Source organism: Coloeus monedula (genome assembly GCF_965178545.1).
Source record: "Coloeus monedula genome assembly, chromosome: 20".
Lineage (NCBI taxonomy): Eukaryota > Metazoa > Chordata > Aves > Passeriformes > Corvidae > Coloeus > Coloeus monedula.
In genome coordinates this window covers 8,663,413-8,687,695 of record NC_138800.1, presented here as the reverse complement: position 1 = coordinate 8,687,695, position 24,283 = coordinate 8,663,413, and the positions used below count along the sequence as shown (strand labels likewise).

Sequence of the window (24,283 nt, the reverse complement as noted above, 5' to 3'; positions counted from 1 at the left end):
AACATGCAGCTTCCCTGCAGCAGCATTTAAAACTAAATGCACAATATTTTTGCGAGTGATCAATGATAAATACCTGAGCACATCAGAAGTTTGATTAGAATCAAGTGGATGGGAGTGTTTACTGTGGAGTAGCTCGTCTGATTGCACTGAAGGCACGTGGAGGTGCAAAGAGGCCTGAGGAAGGAAGAAGGAAGCCAGAAGTTACTGCCTGATCAACTGCACCGTATTTCCTTCCCCCATATTGTTGCAGCTTGCAGTCTCCTTCTCTGTCTGACACACAAGCCAAAACAAATCTTATCCTTAGGCCATCAACAAGTTCAGGAATTATCAGAATATAAGGTCTTCCTTTATATTCTCTCACACAGATCTCTCCTAAAAGCACAGTGCTAGTAGTGCAATATATTTTAGTGGGTTTTTTAATCCCTTTTTACATTAAGTGATTATTAAAAAAGCAACTCAAGTGGCCCAGGATGTCTAATAACACAAAGACTTGGAAGTTCAGTTATTTTCCATAGGCCTGGTCTATTTATATTTCATATATAGAGCTGCTTAGTGTAAATAATAAATCCCCTCTTCAAAATAATAACCTATACCAAAGCCACAGCTGAGCTTAGGCCAAGAGGAACTGCTAATCCAGACACAAACAAGGCTGCAGAAGATATATCTGTATCATAAGAAAACAAAGCACAATATTAGAGATGCTGATTTGTTAATACAGAAAGTTTCTCTGTATCCCAATATATGGCCTTAAATGTGCCCAGTATGTCTTGCTTGTGCCATAAGGAGATAAGGGTCTCAGACAATACCCAGACAGATGATACAAGGGCCATAACTTGGCAAAGCCAACTTTGAAAAAACAGGTTTTATGCTTTGTGCAATACAGAAAGAGATTCCTTATTTTACCCAGTATTCCTTATTTTACCCAGTGCAACTGAGGTCCTGCATTGCATTGTGTACCCCCTTTCCTACCACCAGTCCCCACTGGAGTCCGGCCTTAACCAGAGCTCTGTCCAGGAACTCAGCCTGTTCTTACAAAATCCTGGAGCATAAAGCTGGCAAAAAGAGTCCAGACTACCAAGAAGAAACCACGAGCAAGGCAGAACCTTCCAAACAGCCAAATCTCAAAAATTTCACACCTGGCCTCTCCTGAAGCAAAAGCAGGACTATTTCCAGAGACAGGCAGTGACTTTGGTTTCACCAGAACAGCTTTCACCCCCAGAGCCCTCAGGCTGCACAAGTCTCTGTGCCAGTACAGTACCTTAAGAAACAAGGGACACTGATTTTGTGCTTGAGGACACGCTGACCAAAACCAGTCAGGCAATGGACCTGCTTTGGCAGTTGACACAAAATAACCGAGGGCCAGTGGCTGCTGCAGTATATTTGTTACTTCATCATGAGATTCTGTGGAAAGCAATCGATCTGTGCCTTGACCCTGGAACACAACAGGCAATGGTTTTGGATTAGGAGGGCACAAATTTAATAGAAATTATCTGTAGCTTCTGAAACACAAAACATTTTGAAATATCCAAGCATGACATGACAATCCAATATCCAAGTGATTCAACACCTTTCATTCCACAAAAGGAAATTAACAGATGGAGAAAAAACAGACAAAACGCACACACAAAACGGTATTTACTCCAATATTTACCTTGCCCATATCACCTCCATGGGGGTAGTGGGACCCTGGAGAATGCACAGGGGATCCACCAGGAGATGCAGGAAGAATATTTATAATATCAGGATCAAGATCATCTCCAGTGTCTAACAAGTCAAAGATTCCCATTCCATCTGCTCCATCTTGAAAAAGAACAAGACCAGTGAATTCCCACAGTTTCACTATGTATAGAACATGACGATACATTCAGAAAAAAAGTGAATTTCCATAGAAATGGTTCTTCAGAAATTATTCTAAGGAAATGGTTTCTTAGAATGAACAGTTTATTCTCATTATAGGGGGAGTGACGAGGGGTTTTTAGAAGGCAAGAACAAATCCAAAGTACAAACCATTGTTTGTGTTAAAGGCCAGATCCAGGTTCTCAGTGGTGTAAGTGGATGATGCCACTTGCACAGATGCAGACGTGGGGAACACCAGGATGTGAGTGCAGGACGTGTCCTGGGGTGTGTTCAGCTGAGACGTTTGCATGTTCAGGGTGGTGCTGCGCCCAAACACAGAGCCGGTGGATACAGAATCTTTGGGAGACAAATCAAGCACTTTCTTAGTTTTGCAAAGCCTGAACTGTTCTTTCTCGTGCCAAAAAGAGAGAGTTTCCCAAATACCTGGCATAATAATGAAGGATCCCTGGGGTTCCATGGCCACCAAGCAAGCACTGAGAATGCTGGGGGAGTCTGCGGCAGAGATCCCACACATCCTGCACATGTCCTTCAGCCTCTTGCTGAGGGACTGCAGGTTCCGGCGGCTCAGCAAACAGCTCCAGTCTGAGGGTGGAAATGCCATTATTTAGGTTTTCTTCCAGAAACAGGGATAGACACTTGATATTACTGAAAAGTTAAAGCTTTAGACTCCAAAAAATGCTACGGTTACCTTTTAATTCCCCATGTCCTATTCTTCCTAAGCGGCCAATTACAACTCTCCATGGCAAAGAGCTCATCTGCACAAGTCCCAAGCACCATTCCCAGAGTTTCTGGAGACCAAGTCTGCGGGCAGAACCCTTTTTCCTGCGAGCTCTAGAGTTAAGAAAGAAGGGAAAACAAAGCTAAAACCCACCTGCAACAAATTTTTAATGCCACATTTAGAACTTTTTTGTATTAACCTGAACATTCACAGGACCCAAGACCATTGGTATTACAGTCCATCAGCTGCAACTTCAGAGTTTTTTTTGTATTTTAAATTAATCACATTCAAAAACTGACCTTAAAAGCCAGTAAGTGAGGAGAGGACACACACAATAACACTCAAGAATCACATGAAACTAAACAATGGTCTTCTAGAAATTTAACTCAAAACAATATACACATAATAAGGAAAATATTCATCTGCTTTAGCCAGTTTTGCAACACAGCAAGTCTACAAAAGTCAGTTATCCTTACAGCACCAAACCCAATCCAATTCTTCAAGGGGAGTGAAAGAAAATACACTTGCTAAAAATGAATTAAACAGCTGGGTTCTTACCTGTTTGGTACATCAATATTAATTATGCAAGTTTCTAACTGCTCTCCATAGAGGTCTGTACAGGATGCAAGCAGCCACCTCTGATCATGAGACAAACAGTAGCCCACAAAAAGCACATTATACTTCTGGCCAGCTTCTCCAAAGGTTTCTCCCAGCTCTGTTTGCTTGTCCTTTACTGGAGCCAGTATAAAAGGAGGGGTGTAGAGTCGAATACACTCAGGTCTCTAGAAAGATGACAGAACAGATAATGAAGTTTGGTTATTCCTAACATGAAAGATGGTTGGTTGATAAGCAGGGACCTTTCTCTGATCTGGGTAATTCCACAATCCCATTAACAATACTCACATCAGGGCTCCTAAGAGCAGTTTCCATGGCTAAACCTGGGCCAAAGCCAGTTAAGGTTTTCACATTGGTGGAAGTTGGGAGAGGTCTCCGACACTGAGTGAAAGCTGAAAATGCCAAAGATTTTAAATGCTGAGTGTAAATCTGCCGGTCCTCGTGTTTCACAGGCTGGAGCAGGTACTGACATGGGACAATCTAGAACAGAGGAGAGGAGAAAAAAAAAAAAAAATCATTGTTTCATCAATACATTAAATGGCTTTTGACACAGTACTTGGTACATTGCTTTTTGAATTGTACTTTGCAGTCAAATTTCTTCCAATTCTTCTAAAGCCCCATGGGATTTCAAGAAATTATTCTCATTGAAATTGTGTTCAGAGGAAAAAATAATTTGTTTAGAAGAGAATCTTAATGATCCCTCCAAAAAGCTGCCCTCTATTAACTGGTCCTGCAGCTCCTGCTGGAAGGAGCTCTGCCTACAGCCCAGCAGGGTTAGAATTGCAGCAGATTCCAGTACAGGACCAGCAGCTTTCCTATGCTTCACTCCTCATTGGAGTGGGCACTACATTTCCTCTGAGATAAGACTGGTGAGTTTGGAATGTACAACAGGATTCAGCTTTGGTTAATAGCACTCAAACTGCTCTAAAAGCTATAACCTAATGATTTAACAGCTGGAGAACTGTAAGTAATGTTTGCAAAGGAAATGCAACTTCCACCTTGAGGGTGTTATTGCTCCCAAAACACAGCCAAAGCCAAGGATACTCTGTTTGTTTCTGTTGGCTCACCTGCACAGAAATGATGTTCTTGATGTTGGGAGGAAGAACCTGAACCATCTCTAGAAAGCAGCGCAGAAGTCCAAGTGTCCACAAACTAGATGAGCTACTGTTCTCATCCTTTTTTTCATATGTGAAAGGATCAATTATGTAAACTACAATTGCAGGTGGATAGGTGATAGCATGTGAATCTCCATCTGTGGGGACTCCGACTTTATCACGATCCATAGTGCTGGAAATGAAATTTTGAAACCAGTTACAAACAGCTGAGTTTTATAAAGATTTAGTTCCACTTCAAAACTAGATCAAATTGTCAATTATTAATCTGAAAGACCTTTGAGTCAACTGTGGTGTAAGAAACAGTCTTTTTATGTCATTTTTGTGTGGGAGCTTATCAGTAACTCTGAATCCCTTTTCTTTCCTTTAGCCTTTTTTATTACAGCAGCTCAACTACTGCTTAACTGGGGAACAAGAATATCTACAGTAAGAGCTGTCTTCACCACTCTAACTTTGATTATAGAAAATAGAACTCTAAGATGGTGCCAATTATCCATCTCCCCCTCCTTCCCCAGCCCTTTAAAATATTGAAGTGAGTAGTTTGGTGAATTTTCTCTCTTTAGAGAGAGAAGAAAAAAAAGGAAGTTTATTTTTGTACCAGAGCAGACAGTGAGATGCAATTAGAACTGCAGCTACAAGTGGAACCAAAAGGTTCAGCTCCACCACAACTGAACTTCATTCTCCCTAAAAAGCAGCTTGGTGAAAATAATTACAGGATTTTTATTGAGGGGGTGAAAGTGCATTCATAAGTTCACGTTAGTTGAGCTGACTTTTCAGCTGCAGGTGTGATTGCAGTTCCCTACCTTTCAGAAATCTCTGGATGGGGCTGTGCAGGTGCTGCAGCCGTGTCTCCAGACATCCCTGCTGTTTGCAGTGTTGGCTGTTGCTGCTGCCCCCCAGTTTGCCCATTTGGGACCGGTGCAGCCTGGGCGGGCAGGGAGGCAGGAGTGGTATTGTTCATATTGCTGAAAGGTGGGAATGAGGAAGGCTTGCTCGTTGGAATGCCACTGCCCAGACTGGCAGAGGAGGAGGATGGGGCAGTGGTGGTCAGGGTGGAGTTGGCTGTAGTGGCTGCAGAGGACATGGCACTGGTGGAGGTCACTGTGATGGTGCTGCTGGTGGGAGCTGCAGGAGCCGACGACGGAGTGTTGGGATTTGCAGCAGGGGCTGTCACTGGGGGCAGAGCAGAGGCTGCCTGGCTGGAGGGAGGGACCAGGTTTGTTTGGGAAAGTAAAGAATTGTCCAAAGGCTGAGAAGCAAGATAAGGACCTAAAACCAGGGAAAAAAAAAGCATAAATTTTATATTGCAGCTGTTTTGATGCTTATGTCACCTATGGAAGTCTACGGTTGTAACAAAACAGAGCAAACCTTGAGCATACGTTTTACCTCTTAAATTAAAATACCCGTATTAAATTTTCAAATTCTAATATTTTCATAAGAGCCTTTCAGAAATATCAAGAAATCTATTTTTAACTTTCTTTTTTTTCCAGATGTGTTGAATTGCTGGAAATCACTGCTTCAGAATCAAAGTCACCAATACAAGAAGACAACTAAAGTCCCCGTCAGGCAGCCACACTGCCATTCCCTAAGGGCACTGCTGGATGGTAACAGGCCATTTTAGCACATATTCAAATATAGCTTAAAACCAGAAAACTGCCCCAATCAATAAGACAACAAGCTATAATTCCTTCTTCTCTAATACAAAGGAGTAAGTGGCAATCATATGAAATAAGGAACATCAAAAAAAGTCATACCCAGCTCATATCTGCAAACTTGAGCGTAGAGTTTGAGTTTGGAGAATGCCTCGTTGTTGGCATTGGCTGTCTGTGAGAACCACTCCGTGACCAACTTCTCCGAGAGCTTCTTGGAGGCTGTAGGTCCAACCCTCATGATCCCATCAGGCAGTAACTTACAGATAGGTCTGTGCTGACCAAGCCTGCAGGACTGCAAAAAAGGTAAAAAAAAGCCTTAAAAGCTGTTAAATATCACACAAAGGATATATGAGATATATATATATATATATACACACATATAAATTCTCAGTTTATTTACAGTATTCCAAAGTAACATTATAATTCTAGAATTCCCCCAGTAGGAAATGTTGAATAGTGATTTTATGGCTTATTTTCAGCGTTTTCCTAAATGCAAGCAAACCAGGTTGATAATCACCTACTCCAATCTTCATCCTAATCCAAGCAGTACAAGCATGTAATTAATTAATTAAATGGAGGTAACACAATTAGCGTGGCAATGCAGAGCTGTGCCACCGGGTGGCGTTTATCGGATGGAAACGGCGAATACTGAAAGGAACGGGGAGCAGCACGAATAGCCCTTATCTTCCAAGTGCCCATTCCTAAAATCCCTCCGAGCAGCTTTCCCAGATAGCATTCTGAGCAGGCGTCGCTATCAGCTCCGACAAGCCTGATAAGTCCTTATGAGCACGTATTAGAAACAGCCTTTCCCAAATCCATTTCACTGCAAACTGCCACAAATCCTGTACCTCGTATATTGCAGTCAGATCCCTAAAGAAGCTTTTGGCTCCATTGAGCAGAGCCTCGTTCTCTGGGCACACCACAACATAAGCAACGTCTCGCTGAGATCCGTAAGGTTCCAGCATCAACCTCTCCCAGTAGGGCAATGCAAATGGAGACAGCACCAGGAAATCGTAATCATATCCCAGCAAAAATGTTGGGATTGGCAGTGGTTCCGGGGACTCATCGGTTCCTGGAAAAGCAAGACACGTTTTTAAGCAGAAAGCTTAAAATTAACTTCAAGGAAACATGACTAGAACAGCCTCTGGTGTTCCCAGCATCTCACAGGAAGGAGCACTGGCTACCAATGGAATAGTTCTCATTTTACAGATCCAAAGTGTAGGATCCAACCCTCTGCAAAAAACCCATCAGCTGATTGTTTTTATTTGAAATATCTCAGGGCCTCAAGAAAAAGTTCCACAGTGTTTTATATTTCTGTCAGTACACAGACAATCAATAACAGATCTGCACTGTTCAGGAAGCCTTTTCCCACAGAGCCAAAGCAATCAGGGACCAAAGACAGGGAAAATATGTAAATATTCTAAGCATATGGGTAAAGAGCCAGAGAAAGAAACAAACTTAAGAACATGCATTTACATGTACTGTAAATGTATAATTGCCACGTTCTAAATATAGCTACAAGAGATCTGTTGGTGAAAGGTCACTCTTGTAACACAGTGGTAAATCAATCTCATATGCTAATGAAGTCATTAAATCGTGAGTGCACAAAATTCACCTTCTATCTGTAAATGCATCACGTGTTGGCCACTCCAAACATTTATCAGAGACAAGACACTGAATAACCCCAGCTCTTGAACACAGTTCTGACAGTACTGAGCAATAGAGCACGCTGTGTCAAGCATTTCAAAATCAGTATTGTTAACTCCCTATTTTTAGAGTAATAAAAATGGGGTGACTAGAAGAATTTTGAGTATAAAAACCTGAGCAGTTACTCTGTTTTTAACATTAAACCCATCTTTGCAATTTCAGTCCCTCACTGGGTGAAGTGTCAGGTGTATACAAACAGTGCAACTGAAGTTGTAAATTTTAAATGCACATCTTTAATTCATTGCCTGTTTTAAGGAATATAAATATTTTCTGTTTTTCTAAAGAGAAGAATTCTCCTCTGTCTAATAGCTCTCGTTAGTTTAAAGAAAGGTCAAGTGCTGTTCAGAATTCCAATAGGGCTGAGCAGCACCAGCCTCTGAGTTGGGGTGGCTGGAGCAGAGGTAGGAGATTCCACGGAGCCGCCGGATTCCATGGAGCCATTACCGTAGGAGCCTCTCCCAGCCATTTTGTGGAACTGCTGCCACGTGAGGGGTCCCTGCACCCCCCAGGACCGGACCGTTCGCTTCTTCTGGATGGCGTCCTGCAGCACGGGCTGGAGCGAGAGCAGCATGCGGAGGATGTCCTGGGAACACTGCATGCTCACATCCACCACTGCGGGGACACAAACGTGGTCAGGGCAGCTGCACAACAGCCCACAATCCCAAACCAGCTCCATGTTAAACATTCTCTTCTAAAAAACACATGCAGGCCGCCCAAAGGCTGGGATATATAAAGTTGAGCACGCATGGATTTACAGTTCTCCCTCTTCCCCTGACAAAATATACAGATGGATTATTTTCCTAATTTTTTTTTTCCTCTAGAACTTTTCCCATTGAAAGGGCTCCCATCTTATGAGTTAAACTAAGGGAAAACATCCTAAAATGAAAACAAAACCAAACCAAACAAAAACCACCCACAACCCCCAAACAAGTTGTAGAAGCCTGAAACTCCCGGATTGTCCTTCCCAACAAAGGCGGATTTGCAGGCTGCCACCCAGTGCTCATTTCAGAGAAGTCGAAGGAAGCCTCGAGCAGACTCAGCCCATTTCATCCAGAGCCACCACCGGGCCATTTCAGGTACAGGGCTTTATAGTGAAAAACTGACACAAAATTTGGCACGGCTACAATTTCCAAGTCTTCTGTTTTAAAGTATCTTTACATCTTTTTATCCCAAATACCAAAGTCACAGTAACACGGAGTCTTCTCCTGGGTGCCTGAAAACATCAATTTATCTACAGCCTGGGCTTTCCAAGTTAATCCCCCAGCAAGGCACAGGAGCCTGGCTCGTGTTCTCCCATGAGTTCTCCTCATCTTCACTTACAACTATGAATTGCAGCTACCTGTGATTCTTAACTTTATCTTTCACCCTAACCCTGTTAAGAGTTGCCACGTGAAAATTCTGTTAGAGAACAGTAAGCAAATACACACAATAAAGGGTACTCCAGGAGACACTGCATCATTAATCAGGCCCTCAAAGGAAAAATCTAAGGATTTCTGGCAGACCCAACATAGAGTGAAGGCCACAATAATGCTTTTTTTGCCACGTATGCCATTAACCCACTGCCCCCTTCTCCTCCTTAAAGAAGGGGGGAAGCCAACTGAATCAGAGCTGTTGTTTAATTCTGCCACAGTGGCCTTGACAATACGGTCACCACTTTAACCCCCTGCACTTCCTACAGGCATCAATCATTCCAGAGCCTCTGTAGAGCCAGTCACCAAAAGCTCTTTAAAAGGATAAACCCGGTGAAGTGTTGTGGACACTGACACTGGTCTCATGTTACACTTTAGATATATATTGGGAATTTACAACTGAGGGTAGCCAAGGGCTTACTCTGCTTGGTGATCAGCACAGGACATAGAAGGGCTGCTTATTCTGAAAACCATCAAAGAGAAGTTTGTACGAGCACACAGGTGGCAAGAACAGCCTGAAGCATTCAAAATCCACAAAGGAAAACCACAAAAACGACCCTTCGAAAACAAAAACCCAAACAGGGGGACAAGTAGAAAATAAGCTGTTTTCAGTATTTACCGTTTCTTTTTGACCAGTGGTGCAAGCAAGTAGTTTTCACAAGTGCTTCATCAACTTTCCCTCCTGACATATTGTCCATGAACTGCCGTCCATGTTCCAAGGCTAAGTAGCAGTCATTGCAACAATCCCTTTCTTCTACACGTACCAGGTTGCTAACAGCACCAACTTTGGGGATGGAGTCTTGGTCTGCTGCTCCAAAGGGTGAGAACAGGTTGGTGCATTGATCCTGCAGCAACAGTATCAAGTCATCGGGCAGTTTCTCGGGTTCTTTCAGCCCTCCACTGCCGTGTTCAATGGAAGTAGCTCTGAGAGCTTCAAAGCGTTTTTCTGCTTCTTTGCCACACTCCGTGTTTCGCCCCAGAATATCCAACTCATCTTCAAGAAACAGCCCGGAACTGTTGCCAAATTTTCTATTCATAACAGCACTGAAACCACAGGTACACCTATACTGGGCCTCTTGTGTTGGATCAGGAATGTAAACTCCAACATCAGCACCTTTGATGTTCATATTGCAAACACAAATGCAGCAGCTGTCAAAGTTGCAGTCTTTGAAGAGATTCATGACGGACTCAGAGAGGATGAGATTCACATACAGGCTGTGTGCCTCGGGGATGGAAGGCACCGTCGCAGGTTCCACGGAATTCAGCGGCCGACACGTGGAGGGCGTGGAAGCTGGGGAGTACAAATCCGAGTTCTCGTATTTCACTGAGCCCTGGGCACTCGCAGGCCCGCCAGCTCCACGGGGCGTTCGGGGAGTCCTTGGTGTTCTGGGAGTTGGGAAGCGAGGGGTGGAAGGAGAAGGGAGAATTCCAGCCCCGCTGTTGCTGGGAGGGGCACTGCTCGGGGGCATCCCAAACGGAGTATGGGTCTGTGGGGTGTAGGCAGGGCCGTACTCCTGATCCAAGGTGCTCCCATCACTGACAGCAGCCACAAGAGAAGGAAAGGCTTTAAGTACACAACATACTGGGTTTGAAGTTTAAGACTCAGATTTCTAAAGAAGGACCTTCCTAATTAATATTTGCTTTTTTAAGCTAGTCTTTCATAATCCACAGCAAGATTTTCATTCCCTAAGGAACTTCAAGAGCATTTGTTCTAAATGACTTTGTGGGACTCCCACTGACAGCACCGTTAAGGAATCTCTCCCTGCCTCCTTTTGTCTTTTCCTTTGCACAAAGCTCCCAGGAAACAAGTGTGGTCAGAATAAATTATAAATTCTGTGGTTGTATGGAGTCTAAAGGACACCTTTCTCATTCATGTTTTATTTACATGTTGTGTTGACACACACTAAGAAAATAGACCAGGTCTATTGACAGCAGATTCAGCTGAATCCACGAGGAAGGTATCACCTGGAAATGTTTAACATTTTCTTTCCTAAGCACCTGAGTATCTCCAAAGACTTGTAAGGCTAATGAGACCTGGAAACATGTTGCTTATGAGTAGCCTTAAGAGAAGCAACATCAGGATTTAATCTTCATATAATTTTATCAAGAAATACACAGCCTCCTTGCTGCCTAATCCATTTATACCAGCTACTAATGCAGAAGAAAAAAAGAAAGAAATCTTTTCCTCAAGAGGAGCTGGCAGCAAGACCATCCCTACCAAATGCAGGGTACAGAAATGTCCCCTGCAGTTCTGCTGTGACCAGGCCCAGTCGCACAGGGCACAGGAAATGTTTTCCTAGTCCCAGCACAGCTGAGGTTACTGCTACTTAAGAAAATAATTTAAGCAACAGCAGCACCACCTACTAAGCCCTTCCAGTACCGACTACACCACTGCAAAAACAAGGTCCCAAGTTTACATTTATCTTGATTGTTACCATCTTCATTACTTATTAAACCTGGACTTGCACCATTAAGCTTCCCCAGGAAACCTTTAAAGGAGACAACAAATAAAATGTATGTACAGTTAAGAAGCTCTTTGAGAAGAGAGTCTCCTGCAGTAGGTTTAACCAGACGGATATTTTTAAAGGCACTTGTCAGTTGTATAAACACAGAGTACATACAAATATTCCCATTACTGCTTGACAAAATAAATATTTAGGGGTGGCAAAGTGAGCACCTCACAGAGCTTAACTCCCCGTGGTCATACCCGTCTTTGATGAAAGGCATGGCAGGGCCTGGAGGAAGCAAATCCAGCTTTCCCACAGTCCAGCTCTGGCGGTAAATGCATTCCTCGGGCAGTTTGATGGGAGGAAGACACTGGCTGGGAAGAGTCTTCAGTGGTGCAAACATGGAACATCCCACTAAAGCTTGACAGTTCTCAGGTTTATAAACATAAGAATAATCCTGGAAGTCACACATGGGAAAGCATTAGTGTGTAAATTAGATCACTGCAGCAATTAAATGCTTCTCCAAAAAACAGGACTAAGTTCAAGCAGCAGCTTTTTAATCCAAAATCCTGACACAGCTGCAAGAGAAAGCTGAGATGTGTACACACAATATTCACAATACACCAAGACACAACAGTGAACTGCAGTGACTGAAAGGAATTTCTGCAGCTCACTAATGGCTACTCAGGTATTACTCTCTCTTAAAGTTTAGGTAGTAAAACACTACATACTTACTACAAAGTGTATTACCTCCCCCAGAATAATGCAGTTACAGATTGTACTTTATCTTTCCCCCATTCCTACTCAGATTTAAGTAACAAACTGATCAATAACCATCACAAGCATTGATCAGGACTATCAGCACTACCTACCTTGATTTCAGCAGGTTTGGGACTGCAGAAGCCCTCATCTACTTCAATTCTGAACTGAGCTCCCACAGTAGAGCTATTCCCTTCCAGCACTGTTCCTCCAAGTGTAGTGTCCATGCTGCCGTACTCCTTATTGTTCATGTTCATTGGAGAAAACCCCATAATATGTTGTTCCAGTGAAGGGGGAGTTGGATACATTTTGTGGAGATCTGCAGTGCCTAATTTCAGATCAGAAGCAGACTTTAGAGCATGAAAACTTTCTGAAGTGCTTCCTGACTCTCAAAATTTCAGAAAGGCAAATGAAGGGAACATTTCCAAATTGCCACAACATATTAGAGTCAAATGTTTAGGGCTAGTATTCTCTTTAGGCAAAAAGAAAACACAAATAAATCTTACTTATGCATGACAGTGGGTCTAGATTTCCTGTTTTTGCCTCTTTGCAGTTGGATTTGTCATCGGTGCCGTTCACTGTTCGTTTAGATCCAGGCTAAGAAAGAAGTATTGTCATAAAATCATTTCAGACATAAACACATGCTCGTGTTTCCTGCTAACAGGAAATCTCACCTGCACATACAAAGCTGGGACATTGTATAATATTTAGAAAAATTAAAATAGCTCAGAAGCCTGAGGTTGGGGTTACACTTGTTCTTAATTCTTGGAACCCAGAGGACCTCTCCGAACAGGTCACAATGTTGTTGAAGGGAAAGAGCAGCTACAAAATAACCGTCAGCCTGTTAGCAGCCAGTAAAAGAAGCTAAATTAGGCTTGCCCACAGTCTACCAGAACAAACCATAACACACCCAGAGCCACATTAACATCACTGGTGTTACCACAGGAACAGAAAAGACAAACACAAATCCTGCAACAAGAGATACAGGGAAGAAAAACTGTCAAAAGTAAAAGAATAAGAGATATTTTACCATATTTAAACAGTTCAGATGTCTACAGAACTAAGTGTTCATGTTTAAGAGCAAACACACTTCCTTTACACACTGATGACCTTTGATGGCTGTTAAGATCTTTCAGCCCTTACTCAGCTACGGCTCCCATTAAAGTTGATGGGCATTTTGTCTGGGTAAGGGGATTTAGGATTAAACATGGACCAAAGCACAGTTCAGAAAAGACAACTGATGACATACAGTATTGAAATAGAAACTAGAAAGATAATGGATTCAGAGCCATCAGAGTCCGCATGAGAAACTGTTCCAAGATAATAGCTGCTGCAGAGAAGCAGCTTGTTTGGCAGAATGTCCAGTATTTAAATGCCTTTTCTCTTTCAGAAGTTGCTGTTTTGTTTCAATATTACCTCGATGAACCAGTTAAACAGAGCCCAGACCACAGGAAAAGAGCACACTAGGACCTGCTGAATCTGTACAACTCTAACTAAAGGTATGTTCAGGCAGCACATACTGTGGGGATTGTAAGGAAGTAAGATCAAAAGGTTGTTTGCATCAAAAATCTGCCTGCATGAGTCAACCAGAACAGTCCGTTTGCCACTGAGGGGCCACAGCTCTTGTTTGTGTGCATGTTTTGCAACCTCTCCTACAAATGCCAGGAAAAAAAAAAAATCAAACCCCAAACCACAGAAAGACAAGAGTTGTTCCCTGCTGGTTTTTGGCTGGCACCTACCCGGACTTTTTGCACATCACTTACTGTGAGTTCATCTTCATCAGAATTGAAGAGATTGTCCAGGTCAGTGTAGGACACCACCAGGTCTGTCTCGTGGAACAGGCTGGTCGAGGCAGTGCGGGCGTGGGCAGCCAAACGTTGGGCATCTGTGGAGAGAGACCAACATCACAACAATGGCAATGCATCTTCATTAAAAACTTCATTAAAGAGCTCTTTCCACAGCTGGGGGGAATGGAAACCAAGGGGGGTGAGATGTCCTTGGTTCCACTCGTCCATCTTACACAGATGTGAGGGCCCTTCGATTTTAGAGCATTTGGATTTTATAGCCAACATTTGTTTGCAAGGTGCAACAAAGAAATGTTCCAAGCAGACTGAAGGGAAATACAAACAATAAAACACAAAACTTAGCAGCCTATTAGAACCTATTGACTATTCAAGACACCATTAATATAGCACAATTAAGATAGAGAGAGGGGAAAAAAAGCCTCTTTACCTTGCTTGACAGAAGGACTAAACAGAGACATTGCATCCTCTCCTTCATGGGACAGAACTGTAACACTGGATGTCCCATCCTCAGCCTATTAAAAAAAGAGAGAAAAGTTTGTTTAAATTAATGGGTGGGGTGGGAGGTATTTGACGTCCCTGTGGGAATTCTGTACCTGGAGAAGTATCAGGTTCTCATTACCCTGTGAGCTCAGCAGGGGCAGGCTGGGGGCTGGTGCTGGCTCAGGGAGAGCAGAGCTTGGGCTGCAAACACAGGGCTTGTGTTGGGGATAAATTTATAAAGCAAGTTGTGGATTCTTGCTACAACACCTTAAGGAAAACCCCTTGCTATCAAATGCTACACATTAACTGTACCAGTCCCTGAATGGAATGCATCCACACACAACTAATTCTAATAAGCAAATTTATTTCATAGACCAGCCCCCAGTGCTGTTATATTTTCTTCTTTTCTGTAGGTGCCCTTTTACTTTAAGTACAAGTCTCATGTAGCTGCACTAAAGCACAAAAAAAGAATAAAAATTGCAATTCACTGGCCAGAGAACGAGTCAGGGCTCACCTCACCTACCCCTAGACCTTTCCACTCATGAACAAAGCACTTGCCTTGTTCCTCCTCTCTCCCCAGGCACCTGCCAGCACCTATTTCCACAGGGAGGCCACTGAGCCAGACTGATCCAGCAGCTTTCTCCTCATAAGCCCTGATGCAATGGCACCACCAGTGTGTCAAAAAAAAATTAGGTGCTTTTAGAGACATGCTGCTTAATTTCATTGATCATTTCTGCTAGAATATAATTTGGTTTTTAATTTGCTTCTAAACACATAAAGAAGGATTTAAATTCTATCCGGTGCCTAAAGCAATTTGTTTTAATCTCATCACTGATTCGTATCCTCGCTCCTTTACTCACCTTGTGTTTCTTCCCCACTTCCCTCTCAATGTTCTGCCTGTCTTTTTTGCTGTCAGGAAATAGGAATTCCACATCTCCATCCACAAAGGCATAAGGATCAATTTCAGGTTCCTGGTCAGCTTCCGTTGCTACAGCTGTTAAATATTGGTTTTTACTCTGATACTGTTGCACCAGTTCATCTGAAACCTTCAAAGGTTTCCTACATTGCACCATTAATCTGAACAGAAGAAAGGAAAAAAAAAAAATCACAAAATCATTTATTTAGCATTTATTATGTGGAAATATTTCTGCTATCACACAGCCTTTACAAGAACAACCTCATCTTCCCACTTCCTTCCTTCACACCTCAGCTTCAGAAAACTTTTGGGGATGAAGATTAAATCATAACTCATTTAATATCACCTCCTTCCACACATCAGACCCAGCCCTGTGATTCATCCTGCCCCTCTCTCCTCAAGCACTGTCAATTCACATAAAGATTAGTAATTTATCCCAGGTCATGGCTGTCATTTACTATAAGGCACAAATGGATTCAACTCTCCACATCCACTAAAAGAAACTCACCAGGCTAAAGAATTACTCACTGCATTCCCAAAAAAAGCCCAAGCAATAATCACAAGTAAAGCACACAAATGCCACTGTGCTCAGGAGCCACTTATATCACTTAGATCAATACAAATGAAGCTTGCAGCACACCAGTAACTAATTTACTAATGAGAAAAATCAAACCACATTTGCCTTTATCAGCATTTTTCTTTTGTTAACATTCTGAGCCAAAATTGGAGCTGGTAAGTACACAGAAATTAAGGTTTTCTCTCAGGAGTATTAGTTTCACAAATGTAACATTGCACCAGGAAAAAAAGATACTGGCAAAGAGAAAACTGCTCTGATTATGAGCTGTAGATCTGCCCCTGAACCAGCTTTATTTTCTGTATCCCAACATACAAAAGGCACCAGGAGAGGAAGGTGCTCCCTCAAACAAGATGAGTAGTTCCTGCACATTCCTCTCAACTATAGAAACAGTTTGACTTTGTCAAAGACACTTCCTAGAAACAAACTGTCCCATAAAACACCTCACAGCCAACAACAATGCCAAATCTATCCATGCTGCTCTTCCATGCTCAATAAACCAGTTTTCTAAATCCTGCAAAAATTGCCATCAGAAAAGAAAAAAATAAGGCAAAAAAAGAGATGGGAACTACTTTCTAGGAATGGGGAATTAAAGGCCTTTGCTGTATTTTTGACCAGCATGAATCAACCAGAGGAAGAGAAGTTAACAACCAGATATTCTAGGGGAAAAAAACTGGCTTGGTAAGTTTTCAAACCAAACTAGGAAAGACCATGTCTTGAAGAGAAAAAAGGAAACGTTTTTCCTTATCTGCTTGGCTGAAGTTAATTCAAAGCAAAGAAAAAAAAGCACTAAAAAATCCTATAAATGCACATCTTGAAAGAGTCTCTTAAACACTGACCACAAGATAAGAAACTGTGTTGTGAGCACAGACCAACAGCTACCACACATTTACTCCTTCTCCCAGCTTTCCTGCACAGCCATCCCAGTGCTGCCACCAGTGGCTTCCCACTGCCAACAACAGGACAAAAACCAACTCCAACCTTCTGTCTTGTGAGTAGCTGCCTTCCACCACAAATTCAGCACCTTAGCTCCTAAAATAAAACCCAAAGCTCTCAATAATTTGATCCTCATCACAGTAAGAGTCTCCTTTCACCTGAACAGGAATATAAAAATTTGGACCAAAAATAATCAACACAAGTGCACGGATAGAGGCAGCTCTGGGTGCAGTTCTTAATTCCTCGATCACAGCCCTGAGCCCAAGTTTGTCACCTCTTCATCCACATCCCAATCCTGTTAAGCTCTGACTGCTATTAACAGCCCTGTCAGCACCTGTTACTTCCCATTGCTGTCCTTCTGCGGCGGTGTGTCCTCACGGGGAAGTGTTGTGAAACAGGGATGACAGGAACAATTTCCTACTCACTGCAACAGCACAGGGACACAGCCCACGAGGCCAAGGGGTTCTGGTTCAGGTTTTTTGTTCTTATGGCTTGTGGAGTTGGTTTTTGCTCCAACTGGTAAAGCAAATTCATCTTAACTCATTCTGCAGTAAAACAGAGCTCAAACCTAAGCTTTAACACTAAAACCACCAGAGTTTTATTTCCTCCACTGCCCTTAAGCTCCAGAATTTATTAAAACTTAAAACAATATCCAAAGTAGACAATTCCTTTATCCCAATGGAAGCAAGCAGCAGAGCAGAATGTTATACAAGCTGGGGCTTGTAACACCAGCTCTTCTGAGTGAAGACGAGAGCAGAAATGAGAGAAGAAACTTTTAACAGGATCTCTGCAGCTCAGACCATTCATATTTTCTTCAAATAATGAAGAAAGCACACACTAAAGTGAAAAGGTTATTTCTGGTTTGGTTTTTTTTTGGGGGGGGGGGGGGGGGAAGGGACTTAAGTCCCAAACAGGCATCATTTGGCTACAGATTAATTTTATAGTATAAAAATAAATATTGCTGTCAGCTAAATCAGAGCTAAAATGAGAAAAAACTGGAAAGTCTTGCTGCAGATCTGACTGTGCTTTGTGCTCCAATTTCACAAGAACTAACTTCTTGTACCCAGAGCTGTGCTCACACCCTCAGCATTACTGCTCCTTATACAGAGAAACTCCTGCCTCTGGCCTTCCTGTTCCCTCACTTCTTGTGTTACTCCAGTACCAAGCACCACTTACTCTGTAACTGATGTTACATTTTCCTGTCCAGCAGGTATTACTGGATCATCTCTAAACTTATCATTTGGAAGCTGGGGTGGTAAGAACTCCACATCCTTTTTCTTTGGAACTTTATAATACTTCCAAGTCGTGTCAGCTTCATCCTCCTCCAAATTCACGGCAGTGCCGACATACATGGTGGGCTCTATAACTTCGGGGAACGCAGCTGGAAAAGGCTGGGACAAGCCATCGAGCCTGTCTTCCATTGCTTTTGTGGGAACCAGGGGGTCTGGCGTTGGCATCTGGTAGAAGTGTTGACTCTGGGGCGTGGAGGGAGCTTTGGGCACCCCCTCGTCGGCGCCGTCGCAGGGGTGGGGGCTGAGCGGCGGCGGCTGTGGCGAGTTTGCCAGCTCGGCCCCGTGCAGCTGGGGGGGCTTTGCTACATCGTTAGTTCGGATATTGGCAAACCTCACTTGGCTGTCTGGTGCAGTCATCACAAGCCTCTGACTCGCTGAATCTGCCTCCATGGCAACATCATCACTGATAGATACACGATGATGAAAAGGAGTCAAAGGGCGTTTCTGTGGCTTATCCCCTTTGTCTTGCTTCTCATTTGTCTTGTGCTTCGGAGCCGCCGGCTGCTGGGGGCCCACAGGTGGGGCCTGCCCCTGTTGACCTGAATTTCTTGGTTTGAGATTTTTGTGCCTGCAGAATTAATACAAGGGAAAAGACTCCACATTAATCTTTCAAATATGTCTGTGGTGTTCTTTTTCACGAGATAAGAACCTGCTTCTAGGCCATTAAACAGCCCATTAGAGACGTCTGGAACTGAAACCATTTCGAAGTGAAGCTGCCTCTTCTTTCTGACCAGAATTTGAGTGACTTGAGTAGCACTGTAAGATTTTTAAAAATTGTTACATCTGTCCTATGAGCCAAACACACAAATTATCCTCAGAATTAAGACAGTGCTTTATAACTGCTTTAGCAGAAATAGATTGTCACATGAATACCTCGTCACTTTTAACTTGTGCCAGCACTGATGAAGCAGTAGAACAACGTAAGAATTAGTGAATGGCTTCTGGAATTCAAACACTGAACATGAACCAAGAGAGCTGCCCAAGCCTCAGAGGGTTGACTGGAAAATTAACATCAAGAACTAAGAAGCCACACTAAGTTCTACAAAAGCTCTTTCCAAGCTATTTCAAGGCTTTTGTAGCTGCTTACCTGCAAGTTTAGCAAGTGTGGGAATATGAAAAACTCAGTGTCTCAACTGCATTAATACAGTTGGGTTTTTTCAGTGAAAATGCACTTGAGCTAGAACATTTCATCTGGAAGTTCAAGATGCCAACTTTCAGGATCATCTGACAGAATGAGGCACATGAAATACTGAAGTGTAGAATGAAATGTTTATGATTAAGCCATTGAACTGCATGTACATCCTCAGTGCCTGGGAATTCTTTGCCACTCTTCCATTAGCAAAGTTAAGTAGCACTTGTATTGAAAAAACAGGATTAGGCAGGGATAAAAGGTAAGAGGTATCAAAATCTATTTTTACTTCAAACTCTCTCACACATCCAAATGTTTTTCTCCACTTAGAATTCAAAACACATGGAATAATAGGGGGGTTTAGGTCTTTGCAATTTCTCTTTAGGCAATTGCATATCTCTAATACACACCTCACATAGTTAATTGATTAGTTTTCTCTTAACTAGTGCTATCATAGCTAAATTCTCCTTGAAAAGAACATTTAATCCTCCTCCACATCCCAGCTCTTCTCAGGACACAAGTATTTCCACAGAACTTTAACCAACCATTTCAATAAGTGAGTTTAAAAAATGCATTTCTCTCAAAATGCTACATCCTCCAGACATTAATTTTTTTCTAAGATATCAATATTCACTGCAAGGTAATCAGTGTAACATTTAAATCAGAGAAAGTGTTTAAACCTTTTGCAACACTTCAGTCACCTCAAGATTAATTTTCTACCATAAGTACAAAAATTGAGAATTCACTGAAATTAATGTTTCCATTTATTTTAAATACCTGTATTAACAGTCTGTGGCACTGCAGCCTCAAAAAAAGCTGTATTATATATTTTTATTTAATCTCAGACTTTTGCTCTTTGTTTTGATCCCTTTTTCCCCCAGCTAATATAAAAAACATACACTGGCATCCACTCCCAGAGAAGTAGTTTTCCACACAGCCACCCATGGAATGCCACCCTTCCTAGACAGCAGGTTCAGGGGTTTTATTCCTATTTATCCAGCTCATGATTAACAGCTTTGTCCTTTCAAGGCTAATGCCACAGCCCTCTAGAAGAGGTGCTTAAATCCCAAATAAATAGCATTCACTTCCCATTCCCTGAGAAAGCTGCCCATATCCATAGAGAATTCCAGCCCAGGACTCGGGAATCGTCCCTGCACTGGCAGCAGGTCCCCTCAGCTGATTCACTTGACTCCAACCTCTGCTGTAACTTCTTGGGCAGACTTTGAAGACCTCCAATGACATTTAGGAGAGGAGATACAAATTTTGTTACAGCTTTCCTACGAGCAGCTACTGCTTAATTACCCCTGCAGGAGCGATCAGGAGCCTCTCCTGAGCACTTCAGCCCCGGTGAACATCGGAGGCTGCGCCTCTGCCAAGTGCTGTACCTTGAACAATTGCAATTTGTCCTCTGCGTGGCTTCAACAAAATCCCAGGATGCCACCTTGTCAGCTGTCTCCTCCTCACACAAGCCATTTGATGTAGCAGAATACTTCCTCCTAGGATTCAATACCAGGAGAGTTATTTGGGAGCAACATATGTTCTTCTCTTATCTTCTGGCAAAGCTCAAGAGCAGTTTGGTGACATGGGAATCAGCAAAGAAATGATAAATAGCCTTTTCCTGACATATTAAACTGAGAACTAAGTAAATCATTCCTAAATAGTTAGGAAAAAATTAACTTCTTGAAAAATGGTTTATTAGAAGAGTAAAGCACATTCCACCAGCAGCACCTTTAACAGAACTAATTGCTACAAGGAACACACAAAATATTGGTATTTTTGGCTTCAGAGGATGAGTACGTACTTGTTCTGTGCTCTGTTCATGTTGCACTCTTGCCAGACTCTGTCCACCACTTGGTTGGCCAATTTTCTGGGGATTTTGCCACCGTGATGGCTGGTACTGTCCGAGATAAATCCGTCTGAAACCGAGGAAAACTTCACCCATTTCTGGGCAGATTGAGCATCAACTGAAAAGCAGCACCAGAGGAAACAGATTTAGGCTGTGAGACAATGCAGTGTCTATTATTCCAATTCAATCACCACAGGAGCATGATAGGAAGAAAAGTATCTTCTTGACTCAATGTTAGAAAATAAAAACACACAGAAAATTTAGGACTAGTAGGAGATTATTATAGGAGATTTTAAAAAGCACCATATATATATTCACGTTGTAAGTGGACTGGCTATTCTTTATCTTTGATGAAAGTGACCTGAAATGGAAAATAACTTGAGCAAAGCCAACATTATGATTAAAAAAAAGGGTCAAGCGTGGGTAACAGAAGATCATGGAAGCAGAAAAGAAACAAAACCTCTTCTGCACAATAAAACTTACGTAAGTCACCTGAAACTATCTGTGAGTCTCACCTGCTGCGACCTAAATCAGCTCCCCATAAGCACTGCTCACACCCAGGGCAGAGGGCACACAGCCTTGCTGGAAACTTAACTACAGCCAATCTTCCTGGACTGTGAGAAAGCATCACCTTCTCACTGACGACCAAGGGCACAACGGGGGTTATGAAGCTGTGTCAGAACACAGACATGCACACGGGAAAAAGCCCCAAAAACTTCCCCAGAGCAATCTAAAGGACTGATAACAACCCCAGCTACAACAGCAGTTCTAATTTCAGTAGCTTACAGAAGAGTTTATTTTGCTCACAACTGGCAACATTGGTTTTACTACAACAAACTTAGGACTAAAGAAATGTGATTTTTCCTACCAAGCCAGCTGCACACTGAGCACCTGAATCCCCTGCAAGCACTGCTGGGTTTGAAGGAGATGCCATGGAAATGATTCCCTCATGCAGGAGCCAATTCCTTCCCACCTGTTTGAACTTCCTCCGGGGACGTGGGTGGAGTCAGTGTGACCGAGGACATGGCAGGGTCTCTGGTGGAAGCAGGCACTTGGTGGACCCCCAGGCAAGCAGTGGAGCAGTGGGGAGCCCCCACGGAGCTGGGAGCAGGGATGTCTGTCTGAGGGACCAGCACAAAGCACGCAGGGTACACCATCCTCACACCAGCTGCCAAGAGAGGGCATTTCCCAGTTACTTACCAAGGCTGACACTCAAAGTCATCAAATGGATCATTTTAGCACTCACTCCTAAGCTTACAGACCCTCTTCTACCTACTGAAGCATCTCCTTGGACAAAAAACCTCTGTTGTCACCTTCATCATTACTTGATTTGCTTTATACAGAAGATTTGGGCTTTGCATACATAGGCAGAGACATCCACACGCTGCTGCCTGCTTCTATCATTTTGTTTTATAAGGGCTGAAAAAATCCTTTTTACTATCATGTAACACTGCCAACATCCCCATCAGCACGAGAGTCTCCAGCCTTCATTGCATTCCGAGCTCCTCACAGAGAAGGGATTGCATCAGCTGGCAAATCAAAGGTCACAAGCCCACAGCAGGGCAAACTACTGCATCCAGGGGCTGGGATTTTGGGAAAAATGGCAAATAAAGGCAGTGCCTGAGTACATCAGGTTCTCCAGGACTGTGGTTTTAAAGACATCACTAAAAGGCAAGTGCTCTGTTTGAATTTGCACAGACTCTGAAACAGCACAGCTTGATTTTGATGCAGCTCAGATGTCAACAGTGATCATCCAGGGTGGTTTTTTATTCTCTTTATTATTTATTTTTTAAAAAATCTTGCCTCTCAGGGCACATAAGAATAAGACCTCCTACTACTGGGTCTGCAAAATCTACTTTGAGCAGCAACTCATCGTAGATAGTCCCCAGCACCAAGCAGGAAAACAAAACCCAACAACCATTGTTGCAAAAGGAATCAAATGGGGTCACTTCTGCATTCAGAATTTTGCAGACTTAATCAGCCAGTTTATTTCAGTAATTAAAAGGTAATCAAGCTCACCAACAAGAACTTCAACAGCAGCTAAAGAATCATCCTCCCAATCCATTTCTTCTTGTTTTTCCTCAGATCCCTCCTTCAAGTTGGATGTGACGGGGTAGAATTGCTTCCACTCCCCAATCAGCTTTTTTGTGGATGAATCAGAAAGCTTGAAGGACTGCCCTGTGAGTGTGCCATTCAACCCAAAGGGGCTCAGGATAACTAAAACAGAAATAAAAATCCATTGGAGATGATATCCACCCCAAATTCCCTCTTCCCCCCTGCAATAGCAGCACTCTTATTTCAGCCACACCAAATGAACAACTTACCATGGGTAAGTCAAAATGCAGCCTAATCATGATTTACACTACGTGAGTTTTTGGCAATAGGCTCACATTGTTAAATTTATATGTACTGTAAGAATTGAGGAACCACAATAACAACTACAAATTAATCAATTCAAACAAGCAACAGGCAAGTTTTCATCTTGGCTTGCAAGGAGTCTCAGATACAGGTGGGATAAAGAAACACTTCCAAATCCTGGCAGAGTTAAGGTGTTTCCTCATCCTTTCATTCAGCTTGTTACAACAACAGGGAATACACAGGGAATCATCTGTTTCATGTTTAGTCTTGTCCATAGTAGGGAAGCACAGCTGCTGGTAAATCGCATTCAGAAAAAAAAGCAAGTTTGGACACTGAGCATTGCTAAAGGTGTGTGGTCATGCAGGAGAGGTGATTTTCATTTCTGCAGCAGCACAAGGGTCTGACACAGGGAGGGATCACACAGCCCCACTGACCAGACTCAGGCCCCAGCACTCCTCTGTCTTCCAGAGCACAACCTGCATCTGCTGGGGGAACCACAGGGATTTACAGGCAAGGAAGAGCCAAGTAAAAAGGGAAGGGGGTGTGAATAGGTTAAATACACTGAGTCAGAAATGGGTTTCTCACAGAGGGTTGGTGAAGGTATGTGGGGGTTATAGGGTTGAAACGGCAAAATACTTAAGTCACCAATAGAACAGTACTTGGAAACTGTG

At 42.8% G+C, this 24,283-nt stretch overlaps 1 protein-coding gene across 3 annotated transcripts in view; it reads right to left on the bottom strand.

The window, feature by feature from the left end:
* MED13 (mediator complex subunit 13) overlaps window positions 1-24,283 on the bottom strand; it is a 53,983-nt gene that overhangs the window by 4,705 nt on the left and 24,995 nt on the right. Inside the window, exons 5-30 of one of the 3 annotated variants that reach the window (XM_082294837.1) lie at window positions 24,047-24,097; window positions 23,274-23,471; window positions 22,228-22,422; window positions 21,210-21,372; window positions 20,794-20,904; window positions 18,164-18,847; window positions 15,422-15,638; window positions 14,509-14,593; window positions 14,040-14,161; window positions 12,783-12,873; window positions 12,390-12,604; window positions 11,778-11,974; window positions 9,690-10,606; window positions 8,106-8,273; window positions 6,803-7,026; window positions 6,057-6,246; window positions 5,106-5,571; window positions 4,258-4,477; window positions 3,479-3,670; window positions 3,134-3,357; window positions 2,546-2,688; window positions 2,281-2,439; window positions 2,008-2,193; window positions 1,652-1,800; window positions 1,259-1,432; window positions 74-174 (exon numbers count right to left, since the gene is read on the bottom strand). In XM_082294837.1, coding sequence (XP_082150963.1) covers window positions 74-174; window positions 1,259-1,432; window positions 1,652-1,800; window positions 2,008-2,193; window positions 2,281-2,439; window positions 2,546-2,688; window positions 3,134-3,357; window positions 3,479-3,670; window positions 4,258-4,477; window positions 5,106-5,571; window positions 6,057-6,246; window positions 6,803-7,026; window positions 8,106-8,273; window positions 9,690-10,606; window positions 11,778-11,974; window positions 12,390-12,604; window positions 12,783-12,873; window positions 14,040-14,161; window positions 14,509-14,593; window positions 15,422-15,638; window positions 18,164-18,847; window positions 20,794-20,904; window positions 21,210-21,372; window positions 22,228-22,422; window positions 23,274-23,471; window positions 24,047-24,097 — 5,842 coding nt within the window. The remainder of the gene's footprint in view (window positions 1-73; window positions 175-1,258; window positions 1,433-1,651; window positions 1,801-2,007; window positions 2,194-2,280; window positions 2,440-2,545; window positions 2,689-3,133; window positions 3,358-3,478; window positions 3,671-4,257; window positions 4,478-5,105; window positions 5,572-6,056; window positions 6,247-6,802; window positions 7,027-8,105; window positions 8,274-9,689; window positions 10,607-11,777; window positions 11,975-12,389; window positions 12,605-12,782; window positions 12,874-14,039; window positions 14,162-14,508; window positions 14,594-15,421; window positions 15,639-18,163; window positions 18,848-20,793; window positions 20,905-21,209; window positions 21,373-22,227; window positions 22,423-23,273; window positions 23,472-24,046; window positions 24,098-24,283) is intronic. The other 2 variants (XM_082294838.1, XM_082294839.1) reach the window with 2 other exon arrangements.